Here is a 13407-nt window from a genome sequence, read left to right on the forward strand (position 1 = left end):
TGACAATAAAGGGCTTATCATTATCTCTCACTCACACACACACACACACACACACACTACCAGCCAAGAAGAGGTTGATGTACTGGTTTCCACCCAGGTTGACAGAGCCTAGGCTGAACACATAGTAACCCAATGAGCCAGTGAACCAGATTGCCCAACATGTGGCACTGCGTCCAGCCATCTTCCAGCTGCTGAACATGTCCAAGATGCTCAGCTTCTTCTTCGGTTTTTCCAGCCTGCTGTCGTTGCGCTGCTTGTCCTTCATAAGTGCATCTCCACTTTCCTCTATCAGCTCCAACACCTACCACACAGAGATCAGAAATCTGGCTTGGTGAACAGCTGAAATTCTCAAATTAGATATAATGTTACTGCCATATTATATTAACATGACATGGCATAATTCCAATGAGATTTTTAAATATTCTTTGAAGCAAATACTGAATTAAACAAACAAACAAACAAACAAACAAACAAACAAACACCTGTAGAACAAACTTCTTAACCATAAATCATTCAAAAAATTGACAATTTCCCTAAAAATAATGTAATTTGTGTTATAGACAACTTAGTGTAATTTAAACACACACACACACACACAGTGGGGACCAAAAGCCCAAGACCATACTGACTGTCTGGGATTTTATTTTTTCATTTAAACCAGGATATAAATACAAAAGTTTTAGAATTTCAAAATATTTAAAACAAAGAAAGTAAATGTTCAACATCTTGAATATTTAAGAGTTCCTATTTAAACAAAACCCCCTTTGTACAAAAGGTCAGATTTTCCTCAAGTCTAATCTCTTCTATTAAAGCATGTGTTCAGATGACACTCTAATGGATCTAAAATGGATCATCAGGTTTTGCACAATCTTATAGAGTTCATGCCAGCTGGAGTGCACAGGGTCATTCAAGCAAAAAAAACAGAGACATGCCAAATATTAAAAAAAAAAAAACCCTGAAATTCGTGTAAATTTTTTAAAGATTTTACTTTTCACTCAAGTTGATGCCCATGATATAATTTGTCATGAAAATTGTTGTATTAAATTATCAAAGGTGTAATATATACACACACGTGTGTGTGTGTGTGTGTGTGTGTGTGTGTGTGTGTGTAAGTAAAACTCATTTGTGATCCTCAGAAAATATAATGGCAGTGACATAATATAATGGCAGCGACATCACCGTGTGGTACGGCGCCTGCACCGTGTCCTGCTGCAAGTCTCTGCAGCGCATCGTGAGAGCAGCTGAGAGGATCATTGGTGCTAATGGATATTTATAACTCCCGCCTCACCCGCAAAGCCATCAGGATTGCAGGTGACCCCACCCACCCATCTCACAGCCTCTTCAGTCTGCTGCCATCGGGGAAGAGACTGCGGAGTCTCCAGGCCAAAACCAGCAGGCTCAAGAACAGTTTCTTTCACCAGGCAGTCAGGAGGCTCGACTCCCTCCCTGTTCTGCCCCTCCTCCCCCCTCTGCCCCCTGCCACAGATTCTGCTCGCACACCCCCCTGCCCCTCCTTCAGCATCTGACATGTCATCCTCACAGTTCCCCCCCCCAAACACACACACACACACACACACACACACACACACACACACATACATACATCTCATCGTTCATTAACACACTGAACTCAGGGACCGCACATCTCACTTTACCTCGCTCATTTGCACTATTCCGCACTACCTCACCTTAACAGCTGCTAGTTTGTTTATACTGCTTATTTCATGTTTACCTGCTATACCTCAAGTGCCCTTGACTGTTTGTTTATTTGCACCAATTTACGTGTGTGTGTGTGTGTGTATATATATATATATATATATATATATATATATATATATATATATATATATATATATATATGTACACACAGGGTGCGATTTGTCAAAAAACCAGAAGGGGGGATGGTTTTTTTTTTTTAAATCATGAAACGTCACAAAATTAAGGTAACAATAGGCTAACAGCTCAATAACATCTGATGATATTGTGATAACCTGTGTTGTGTTCTGTTACCTGTTGAGTTTCTTATGTTGTTATATGCCTTTTAGGGGAACTGGGGGGTGGAGTTTAGGTGTGGGTGCGCGAGAGTGAGCGCGGGGGGTTGGTGCTGTTTATGGGCTGTTAGGAAGCATGAGTTGTGGCTAAAACAGCAACTCCTTGTTAAATACTTGTTAATAAAAATAAAGGACACAGTGCGTGTTAAGAAGTGGCCCTGGCGTTCTTACAATATCAAATGAATAACACTAAATGAAAACGAACACTAAACCAGAGATAGTAAATTCATCTTCCTATCTCTCTGACTAAATACACGAACACTAACATACAACAAAGTTCGCATTGCTTGTCGCATTGCTGTGATGTTTCTCTCCCTCCGGATTAAATGGACAGTGACTCGAAAATCACTAAAATACATGAATACTAAATGAACAGTTTGCTCTGATGGCGCAGTTCACATTGTGCACAGCTTTCCGATTTAAACTGTTTTTTTTTCTCATCCTTATACTTCCTGTTTCATGGACTGTAACGGATTTGCTTATTTAGTAATTTTAATACAGAATTTACTTTGAAATTATAATCAGACACTCCAACGCCCCCCCCCCCCAAAAAAAAATCGGCCGTGAAAAAGGCAGCATCCGCCAAAAGGCGCGCTGTTTGCATCCCTGCATAGAATGCAAAGATATTGTTATTATCTACAATGTATCTATTTGCTGGGGACGTTCGTGAACATCAAAGCTGCCACTTCGGGTCATTTTGAAAGTGAGTGCAATGTAGAATGTAGAAAACTGTGTCACAACATGCCTGTCATGTCAACTTTTTTTTTGGTTTGTTTGTTTTATTGATGGGGTTGTCCCCGAGGATTTTTTTTCAGCAGAGATAAAAACCAGAGGGGGGGATGATCCCCCCCCATCCCCCCCAGCAAATCGCACCCAGTATATATGTATGTATATATGAGTGTTTAGTCTACGTCTAGTTCTTATCTAGAGTGTTTATACTGTTTATATTGTCTGTTTGAGTGTTTAATCTTTGTCTAGTTCTTATCTAGTGTTTACACTGTTTATATTGTCTGAGTGTTTAGTCTATGTCTAGTTCTTATCTAGTGTTTATACTGTTTATTTATACTGTTTATATTGTTTGTGGCGGCACAGTGGTGTAGTGGTTAGCGCTGTCGCCTCACAGCAAGAAGGTCCTGGGTTCGAGCCCCGGGGCCGGCGAGGGCCTTTCTGTGTGGAGTTTGCATGTTCTCCCCGTGTCCGCGTGGGTTTCCTCCGGGTGCTCCGGTTTCCCCCACAGTCCAAAGACATGCAGGTTAGGTTAACTGGTGACTCTAAATTGACCGTAGGTGTGAATGTGAGTGTGAATGGTTGTCTGTGTCTATGTGTCAGCCCTGTGATGACCTGGCGACTTGTCCAGGGTGTACCCCGCCTTTCGCCCGTAGTCAGCTGGGATAGGCTCCAGCTTGCCTGCGACCCTGTAGAAGGATAAAGCGGCTAGAGATAATGAGATGAGATGAGATATTGTTTGTCTGAGTGTTTAGTCTATGTCTAGTTCTTATCTAGAGTGTTTATATTGTTTGTTTGTTTTTTCAATTATTATATTTTTATTTATTGCATTGCCTGTTTGCACCGTGGGTCAGAGAGGACTGAAATTTCATCTGTGCTGTATGTCGAGCATGTATAGCATATTTGACAATAAAGTTGACTTGACTTGATAAGAGAAGTCTATATGCCTGCATGTTCATTCACCAAAAGTGCTTTCGTTCAAACCAAAACAAACTACAGGTACAGGTTGGTTGCACTTCTTTTTGTGTAATTTGGCTTCTCCTCCAAAGGTATTCTGGGAAAAAATGTAAATAAGCATTTTATAAACACTGATATCACATTAATGTCACTGTAATAAATGCGACAAGGTGTGTTTTTGCCTTTTGCTACTTATGAGAGAGGACACAGGTCCATAAACATAACTCATGTTATTTGATATTTCAGAAAACATGTCTGACTGAAAAAGAACTTTCACAGACATTTGCTGTCTAGTCACAACAGCACTGTAACTAAAAAAAAATTATCTGTCAGGCTCAGAGGACACTAAATTCTGCCAACCACTCTGGGGTGAAGTGATAATGTTGAAAGTGAAAGTGATGGTGTACTTCAAGATGGTTTCCTCACAGTTATCCGTCTTTTTAGCCTCAAGTTGCCCATTAGATTCGGCAACACCTTCATATTCATATTATTTTAACCTCTAAAATATTTAGCAACCTGGGCCTGGCCGTACTGTGGCTGGATCTCACCAACGCCTACGGTTCAATACTGCATAAGCTGATAGAAGTGGCACTCGACAAGCACCACGTTCCACAGAAGGTGCAATATCTCATCTTGGACTACTACAGAAAGTTCAGCCTGAGGGTATCCGCTGGTCTTACAACATCTGACTGACACCAGCTTGAAGTGGGGATGATCACTGGCTGCACCATCTCAGTGACCCTGTTCACCTTAGCAATGAACATGCTGGTCAAGTCAGCAGAACCAGAGTGTCAAGGCCCTCTCAGCAAGTCAGGCATGAGACAGCTACCCATAAAAGCCTTCATGGACGACATCACGGTAACAACAACAGCCATGCCTGGAGCCAGGCGGATCCTTCAGGGGTTGGCGAAGCTCATGTCTTGGGCCCGCATGAGCTTCAAACCCACCAAATCCCGTTCTTTGGTCCTCAAAAAAGGGAAGGTCACGGATAGATTCTGCTTCTGGGAGGAGACCAAATTCCGTCGGTTATGGAAAAACCAGTGAAAAGCCTCGGGAAAGTATTCAACTGTAGCCTGAAGGATACAGATTCCATCAAGGCAACCAACACCAACCTGGAGGGATGGTTGAAGGTGGTAGACAAGTCTGGTATCCCTGAGCAATTCAAGGCATGGGTTTACCAGCACGGGATCCTCCCAAGAATCCTCTGGCCCTTGCTCATCTATGAGGTGCCTATGACTGCAGCAGAGCGATTTGAGAACAAGGTAAGCAGCTATCTCCGCAGGTAGCTAGGTTTGCCACGCAGCCTGTGCAGCATTGCTCTGTACAGGAACACCAATAAGGTCAGGCTCCCTCTCAGCTCAATCAGGGAGGAGTTCATCGTGGCTCAAGCGAGAGAACATCTGCAGTACACCACATCAGGAGACAGCAAAGTAACCGGGGCAGAGATTGTTGTAAAGACAGGGAGGAAGTGGAAGGCAGGTGAGGCAGTGCAGCAGGCAGAAGCTCGCCTACAGCAGAAGGTCCTTTTTGGGAGCGTGGCTTGTGGCAGAGGTGGGCTTGAATGTTTTCCATTGACCTGATTTAACACCGCCAGTGAGAAAGAGAGGCGAATGTTAGTTCAGGAAGAGGTGCGCTCCGCAGTGGAGAAAGAAAGAACGTCTAGTGCCGTGGCAATGAGACAGCAGGGTGCCTGGATGAAGTGGGAACAGGCGATGGAGCGGAATGTCACCTGGCAGGACATCTGGAAGTGGAACACCCAGAGGATCAAGTTTCTGATCCAGGGGGTTTACAATGTCATCCCCAGCCCCTCCAACCTGTTCAAATGGGGCAAGGTTGAAACACCAGCTTGTCCACTTTGCTCTAAAACTGGGACCCTTGAGCACATCCTAAGCAGCTGCACCAAGGTACTGGGAGAAGGTCGCTATCGTTGGAGACACGATCAGGTCCTCAAATCCATCGCCGAGGCAATCAGCAAGGGGATCAGTGATGGCAGGCGTACCAACACCACAGCCAGAACTATCCAGTTTGTGAAGGCAGGAGAGCAGCTAAATAACAGACCCAAGAACTGCCCAGGAGGTCTGCTTTCCACAGCATGAGACTGGGTCATGTCAGTTGACATAGAAAGGCAGCTGAAGATTTCAGCTTATATCACCTAGACCGTGCTGAGACCAGACATCATCTTGGTGTCAAATGCCATGAGACAGCTGATCCTCTTGGAGCTGACCGTGCCCTGGGAAGAGAGGATGGAGGAGGCACAGGAGAGGAAGAGGGCAAAATATCAGGAGCTTGTGGAGGACTGCCACAGGAACGGGTGGAGGACCAGGTGCATGCCAGTGGAGGAGGGCTGTCGGGGGTTTGCAGGCCATTCCCTCAGCAAGGCCTACGGAATCCTGGGGATCATGGGTCAAAGCAGGAGAAGGGCCATTAACAATAACATGGAGGCGGCAGAAAAGGCATCCAGATGGCTCTGGCTGAAGAGGGGTGACAAGTGGGGGTCGTAGTATGCCACTTGGACACAGACCGGGGCTTAATCAACCCCGGTCGGGTCACCTGGCTGAGGGTGTCTATTGTAAGACCTGAAACACCCGATGAAGCCAGGATACAACACTGATGATGTGTCCAAGTTCGGGCATCGGAAGATGTATGTCTCTCATCTCATCTCATTATCTGTAGCCGCTTTATCCTTCTACAGGGTCGCAGGCAAGCTGGAGCCTATCCCAGCTGACTACGGGCGAAAGGCGGGGTACACCCTGGACAAGTCGCCAGGTCATCACAGGGCTGACACATAGACACAGACAACCATTCACACTCACATTCACACCTACGGTCAATTTAGAGTCACCAGTTAACCTAACCTGCATGTCTCTGGACTGTGGGGGAAACCGGAGCACCCGGAGGAAACCCACGCGGACACGGGGAGAACATGCAAACTCCGCACAGAAAGGCCCTCGCCGGCCCCGGGGCTCAAACCCAGGACCTTCTTGCTGTGAGGCGACAGCGCTAACCACTACACCACCGTGCCGCCCGCGAAGATGTATGTATCACAGCAAAAAAAATCAACAGTATGTTGAAGTTATTTTACACTGAGAGGTAAACATGGTCAAATAAAAGTGTTACAAAACAATTTTTTTTGTTTTTTTTAGAAATATATTTGTTAATGAATTAACGTTTTATATCCTCAGTAACTATTTTACCATATGCCTGCATGTTCATTCATCAAAAGTGTTTTTGTTCAAACCTAAACCCTGTTTCTTTATCTCATTCAAACCAAAAGACAGTTTGGGCCCCATCTTCATTCATTCATTCTCCATACTGGTTATCTATTGCAGGTTGTGGGTGAGCTGGAGCCAATGCCAGCTGACATTGGGCAAGAGGCAGGGTACACCCTGGACAGGTCACCATATCGATTGCACTGCTTACACAGACAGACAGACAAACGGACTCTCACATTCACATCTAGGGGTAATATAGAGCAGCCAGTTGACTTAATCCTCATTGATCTAATCTGTTGTTGGACTGTGGGATGAAAGCAGAGCACCTGAAGGAAACCCATGCAGGCACGGGGAGAACACGCAAACTCCACACAGAAAGGCAGTGGTCAATCAGCAGGTTCCAGTATCAAACTTGCTTGTTGTGAAGTAATATATCAGGAGCTTGTGGAGGACTGCCACAGGAACGGGTGGAGGACCAGGTGCATGCCAGTGGAGGAGGGCTGTCGGGGGTTTGCAGGCCATTCCCTCAGCAGGGCCTATGGAATCCTGGGGATCATGGGTCAAAGCAGGAGAAGGGCCATTAACAATAACATGGAGGCAGCAGAAAAGGCATCCAGATGGCTCTGGCTGAAGAGGGGCAACAAGTGGGGGTCGTAGTATGCCACTTGGACACAGACCGGGGCTTGATCAACCCCCGTCGGGTCACCTGGCTGAGGGTGTCTGTTGTAAGACCCGATACACCCGATGAAGCCAGGATACAACACTGATGATGTGTCCGAGTTCGTGCATCGGAAGAAGTATGTATCACAGCAAAAAAATCAACAATATGTTGAAGTTATTTTACACTGAGAGGTAAACATGGTCAAATAAAAGTGTTACAAAACAAGTTTTTTTTTGTTTTTTTTTAGAAATACATTTGTTAATGCATTAACGTTTTATATCCTCAGTAACTGCTTTACCATATGCCTGCATGTTCATTCATCAAAAGTGTTTTTGTTCAAACCAAAGCCCTGTTTCTTTATATCATTCAAACCAAAAGACAGTTTGGGCCCCATCTTCATTTATTCATTCTCCATACTGGTTATCTATTACAGGTTGTGGGTGAGCTGGAGCCAATACCAGCTGACATTGGGCAATAGGCAGGGTACACCCTGGACAGGTCACCATATCGATTGCACTGCTTACACAGACAGACAGACAAATGGACTCTCACATTCACATCTAGGGGTAATATAGAGCAGCCAGTTGACTTAATCCTCATTGATCTAATCTGTCGTTGGACTGTGGGATGAAAGCAGAGCACATGAAGGAAACCCATGCAGGCACAGGGAGAACATGCAAAGTCCACACAGAAAGGCAGTGGTCAATCAGCAGGTTCCAGTATCAAACTTGCTTGTTGTGAAGTCACAACAAGAGCCAAGGCCAGGGAGCAGACGAACAGGCTAAACCAACTGTCTGCTACCTGCACAGAGTCATCACTCAGGGTCCACTACATCAAGCTTGTGTCTGTTCCCCGAGCTCAACAAAAAGGTAGAAATATTCAGAGAGTTTGTTCCAGTAACCTAATCAATATAAAATTAGATCATACTGACTGTACAGCCGCTGCCAGCACCTTTGATCTAAAGGTGGGGCTATTAAATATTAGATCTCTTACATCTAAAGCGCTAATGGTTAATGAACTTATTACTGATCAGGAGTTTAATGTACTGTGTTTAACAGAAACATGGATTAAGCTAAATAAATATATAGCATTAAATGAAGCGAGTCCTCCTGGATACACCAGCCTCGTCTAACTGGCAGAGGAGGAGGCATCACGGTTATTTATAATGATTATCTAGGTGTAACACACAAACCTGGTTATAAATTTAATACATTTAAGTTCTTTATACTAATATAAAGAAAAATAGGTCTACCCAGTTAATTCCGTTGCTTGTTGGTTACAGGCCCCCGGGGCCATATTCTGAGTTTCTTTCTGAATTTGCAGATTTTATCCCAGACCTGGTTATTTCCTTAGACAAAGCTTTAGTTGTGGGGTCTTTTAATATTCACTTTGATAACCCAGAAGACCCTTTGAAAACAGCGACAACTTACTGTTGTCCATTTTAGATTCAGTAAGGGTTAATCAGAATGTCATAGGACCGACCCATAATGGTGGTCACACCCTCGATCTAATACTAACATTTGGGTTAAACGTAGAAAATATAGTCACACTTCCACAGTCTGAAGTTATCTCAGATCATTATCTCATCTCATTCAAAATATGTCTGAGTAATAATATATGCACCTCACCACACTACTGTATTAAATGTACATTCATGTCAACTATTGCACAGAGCTTTATAAGTGATCTCCCAGAGTTATCAACTTTGATTGGGTCACTGTCAGTCCCTGCAGGCAACTGAATGCTTAGAGTCAACATTCCTCCATACCTTAGATAATGTAGCGCCTCTTAAAAGGAAAATGGTCAGAGACAAAAAATTAGCACCCTGGTATAATGATGACACTCGCACTTTAAAACAGACCACTTGAAAATTGGAATGTAAATGGCGTCAAACAAAATTGGTAGCGTTCAAATTAGCGTGGAAGAAGAGCTTCCTGGACGGTACGGTGGTGTAGTGGTTAGCGCTGTCGCCTCACAGCAAGAAGGTCCGGGTTCGAGCCCCATGGCCGGCGAGGGCCTTTCTGTGCGGAGTTGGCATGTTCTCCCCGTGTCCGCGTGGGTTTCCTCCGGGTGCTCCGGTTTCCCCCACAGTCCAAAGACATGCAGGTTAGGTTAATTGGTGACTGTAAATTGACCGTAGGTGTGAATGTGAGTGTGAATGGTTGTCTGTGTCTATGTGTCAGCCCTGTGATGACCTGGCGACTTGTCCAGGGTGTACCCCGCCTTTCGCCTGTAGTCAGCTGGGATAGGCTCCAGCTTGCCTGCGACCCTGTAGAACAGGATAAAGCGGCTAGAGATAATGAGATGAGATGAGAAGAGCTTCCTGAAGTACAGAAAAGCTCTTAGTACTGCTAGATCAACATACTGTATCTCATCTCATCTCATTATCTCTAGCCGCTTTATCCTTCTACAGGGTCGCAGGCAAGCTGGAGCCTATCCCAGCTGACTATGGGCGAAAGGCGGGGTACACCCTGGACAAGTCGCCAGGTCATCACAGGGCTGACACATAGACACAGACAACCATTCACACTCACATTCACACCTACGGTCAATTTAGAGTCACCAGTTAACCTAACCTGCATGTCTTTGGACTGTGGGGGAAACCGGAGCACCCGGAGGAAACCCACGCGGACACGGGGAGAACATGCAAACTCCGCACAGAAAGGCCCTCGCCGGCCCCGGGGCTCGAACCCAGGACCTTCTTGCTGTGAGGCGATAGCGCTAACCACTACACCACCGTGCCGCCCCTACATACTGTATCTCTCCTCCCTAATAGAAAATAACAAAAATAATCCTAGATTTCTATTTAATACTGTAGCAAAATTAACCAGGAATAAGTCCATTATAGACACATGCACACCTGCAGTATGTAGTAGCAACGACTTCATGGATTTTTTTTAATGACAAAATTGAGAATATCCGACAAAAAATTCAAACTACTAATTTAAGGTCAGACAATGTAAAGCTGTGTTCACATATATACCGGTACGATAGTGGTATAACTGTATCGATACAAAGTATACCGGTACAGTTTAGTGCATCTGTCCACACTAGCTAATATAATATAAAACTAATGTTTGCGGTTTTCTTTCACGGTAGTTGAAATGCACGTGCGCGAAATGTTTCCGTGGTTACCGAGTAACTTCCTTCCGAGAATATGGCAGATGAAACAATGTGTATGTGCTTTTTGTTGTCAATGTACAGACCGTATTTCTGGTGGTCATTTATTCAGTCGAATCGTATAAAACGCGCGAGGCAGTTGAGAAAGAAACAAAGAAAACGAATCTCCCTTTCTCCCCCCTCACTTTCTCCCTCTTCCCTTCTCTTCCCCTCCATTTCTCCCTCTTTCCTTCTCTTCCCCTCCCTTTCTCTCCCTTTTCCCCTCTTCCTCCTTTCTTCCTCCCTCCCCCCCTTCTTTGCTCCATGTAGCTCCACGGTCGTTTTGAGCCATTTCGACGTTTTATTTACAGTTGGAAAGCACGTGCGTATTGTATTGTATGAATAACCCGGAAGAAGTAGGAATGGTTCATTGCGCATGCGCATTATATTTGTATCGATACAGAACCGCTTCATCTGTCCACACTACAGCGAAGCGTTACAGTACCGATACTGTACCGGTACGAAACCCATACATTTGTGGGTTTCGTACCGATACAGTTATACTGCTACAGTACCGGTATAGTTACTAGTGTGGACAGGTGTTGCGGTACGAAAGTAGTATCATATCGGTACAAAATCCCTAGTGTGGACAGGATATAAGTGACCCTGTAGTTAACAATATAACTGTATCAGATTATCAATTAGAATGTTTTACTCCCCTACAAGAAACTGAATTACTTTCATTAATCTCGGCATCAAAAGCCTCAACTTGTGTACTAGATCCCTTACCTACACGTCAATTCAAACAGATAATACCTGAAGTAATTGAACCGCTTCTAAAAATAATAAATTATTCTCTTAGGATTGGCTATGTACCCAAATCCTTTAAACTAGCAGTTATCAAACTCCTGATTAAAAACCTGACCTTGATCCCTGTCAGCTGACCAATTATCGGCCAATATCAAACCTCCCCTTTATCTCCAAGATCCTTGAAAAAGCCGTGGCACAGCAGTTATGCTCATATTTACATAGGAATAACATCCATGAAATGTATCAGTCAGGATTTAGACCTCATCATAGCACAGAGACAGCTCTGGTTAAAGTAGTAAACGGCCTACTGTTGGCGTCTGATCAGGGCTGTGTCTCGCTGCTTGTGTTGTTTGACCTTAGTGCAGCATTTGATACCATTGGGAGTTAAGGGAACGGCCCTCTCCTGGCTCAGCTCTTATTTAACTGATCGCTATCAGTATGTTGATTTAAATGGTGATTTTTCTAGACATACTGAGGTAAAGTTTGGTGTTCCACAAGGAACTTCTGTCTTGGGTCCACTGCTTTTTTTTTATATATGTTACCTCTGGGTGATATTATTCGTAAACATTGTATTAGTTTCCACTGTTATGCTGATGACACACAGTTGCATGTTTCTGCAAAATCTGATGAGAGACACCAGCTTAATAGAATTGAGGAACGTGTGAAGTACATTAGACACTGGATGCTTATTAACTTCCTTCTGCTTAACTCTGACAAGACTGAAGTACTTGTACTAGGACCACTTGCAGCTAGAAGTAAGTTTTCTGATTACACAGTAACTCTGGATGGCCTTTCTGTTTCTTCATGTGCAGCAGTAAAAGACCTCAGAGTGATTATTGACCCCAGTCTTTCATTCGAAACTCACATTGATAACATTACCGGGATAGCTTTCTTTCATCTCAGAAATATTGCTAAGATAAGAAATTTAATGTCACTACATGATGCAGAAAAACTAGTTCATGCTTTTGTTACCTCCAGGTTGGATTATTGTAATGCCTTATTCAACAAGTGCATAAACTGTCATGCTCCGCCCCGGACATCCACTCCGGAGATTACGGATCTCTCACGCCAGCGCTGATCCGGATCCGGGACAGGAATTCCTTCTCTCCTGAACTCACTTCCTGGTTTTTACTGTTGCTTATTTAAGGGCCGTTCTCAGACTCTGACTTTGCCAGAACGTTTCGTTTGATTCTCTAGCCGTTTTAGTGCCTCACCTGCTTCTCATGGTTTTTCTCTCTAGCGACTTTTTCTTGTTCATGGTTTTTGTACTAGCGTTCTTCTGGTTCATGGTTTTTTACACTAAGGGTCTTTCCTTGTTCATGGTTTTTTGCACTAGCGTTTTTGTCTTTGCCTCTCTCATGTTTTTGTCAAGACGTTTGTCTCATTTTGTCCGGACTATTTTTGCCATTTGTTTTTTGTCCTGTTTGTTTACCTTTTTGCCACGCCCTTTCTTCGCTGAATTAAATCATATTATTTATTGGATTACTGTCTCTGTTCTGCTCTTGGATCCTAACTTCACCACACCTCCATCAATCCTAACATAAACAAGCTCTAGTTAGTTCAAAATGCAGCAGCAAGAGTCCTTACTAGAACTAGAAAATATGACCACATCACCCCGTCTTATCCACACTGCATTGGCTCCCAATCAAATTTCATATTGATTATAAAATACTGTACTACTATTGACCTTTAAAGCACTGAATGGTCTCGTGCCACGGTACCTGAGTGAACTTCTGGTCCTCTATGACCTGCCACGCCTACTTAGATCAAAAGGTGCAGGCTATCTGCTGGTACCTCGTATAGTGAAGGCTACATCAGGGGGCAGAGCCTTTTCTTACAAAGCCCCACAGTTATGGAACAGCCTTCCAAGTAATGTTCGGGAATCAGACAC

At 44.0% G+C, this 13407-nt stretch overlaps 1 protein-coding gene across 2 annotated transcripts in view; it reads right to left on the reverse strand.

Moving 5' to 3' along the window:
- slc22a16 (solute carrier family 22 member 16) overlaps nt 1-13407 on the reverse strand; it is a 115349-nt gene that overhangs the window by 86182 nt on the left and 15760 nt on the right. For both annotated transcript variants that reach the window (XR_009654056.1, XM_060914080.1), the window contains exon 5: nt 61-301. Coding sequence is in view for 1 of the 2 variants with exons in the window: in XM_060914080.1 (XP_060770063.1) it covers nt 61-301 (241 nt within the window). In the remaining variant the exon portion in view is untranslated. The remainder of the gene's footprint in view (nt 1-60; nt 302-13407) is intronic.

The sequence above is a fragment of the Neoarius graeffei genome, chromosome 2, assembly GCF_027579695.1.
Source record: "Neoarius graeffei isolate fNeoGra1 chromosome 2, fNeoGra1.pri, whole genome shotgun sequence".
NCBI classification, from domain to species: Eukaryota; Metazoa; Chordata; class Actinopteri; order Siluriformes; family Ariidae; genus Neoarius; species Neoarius graeffei.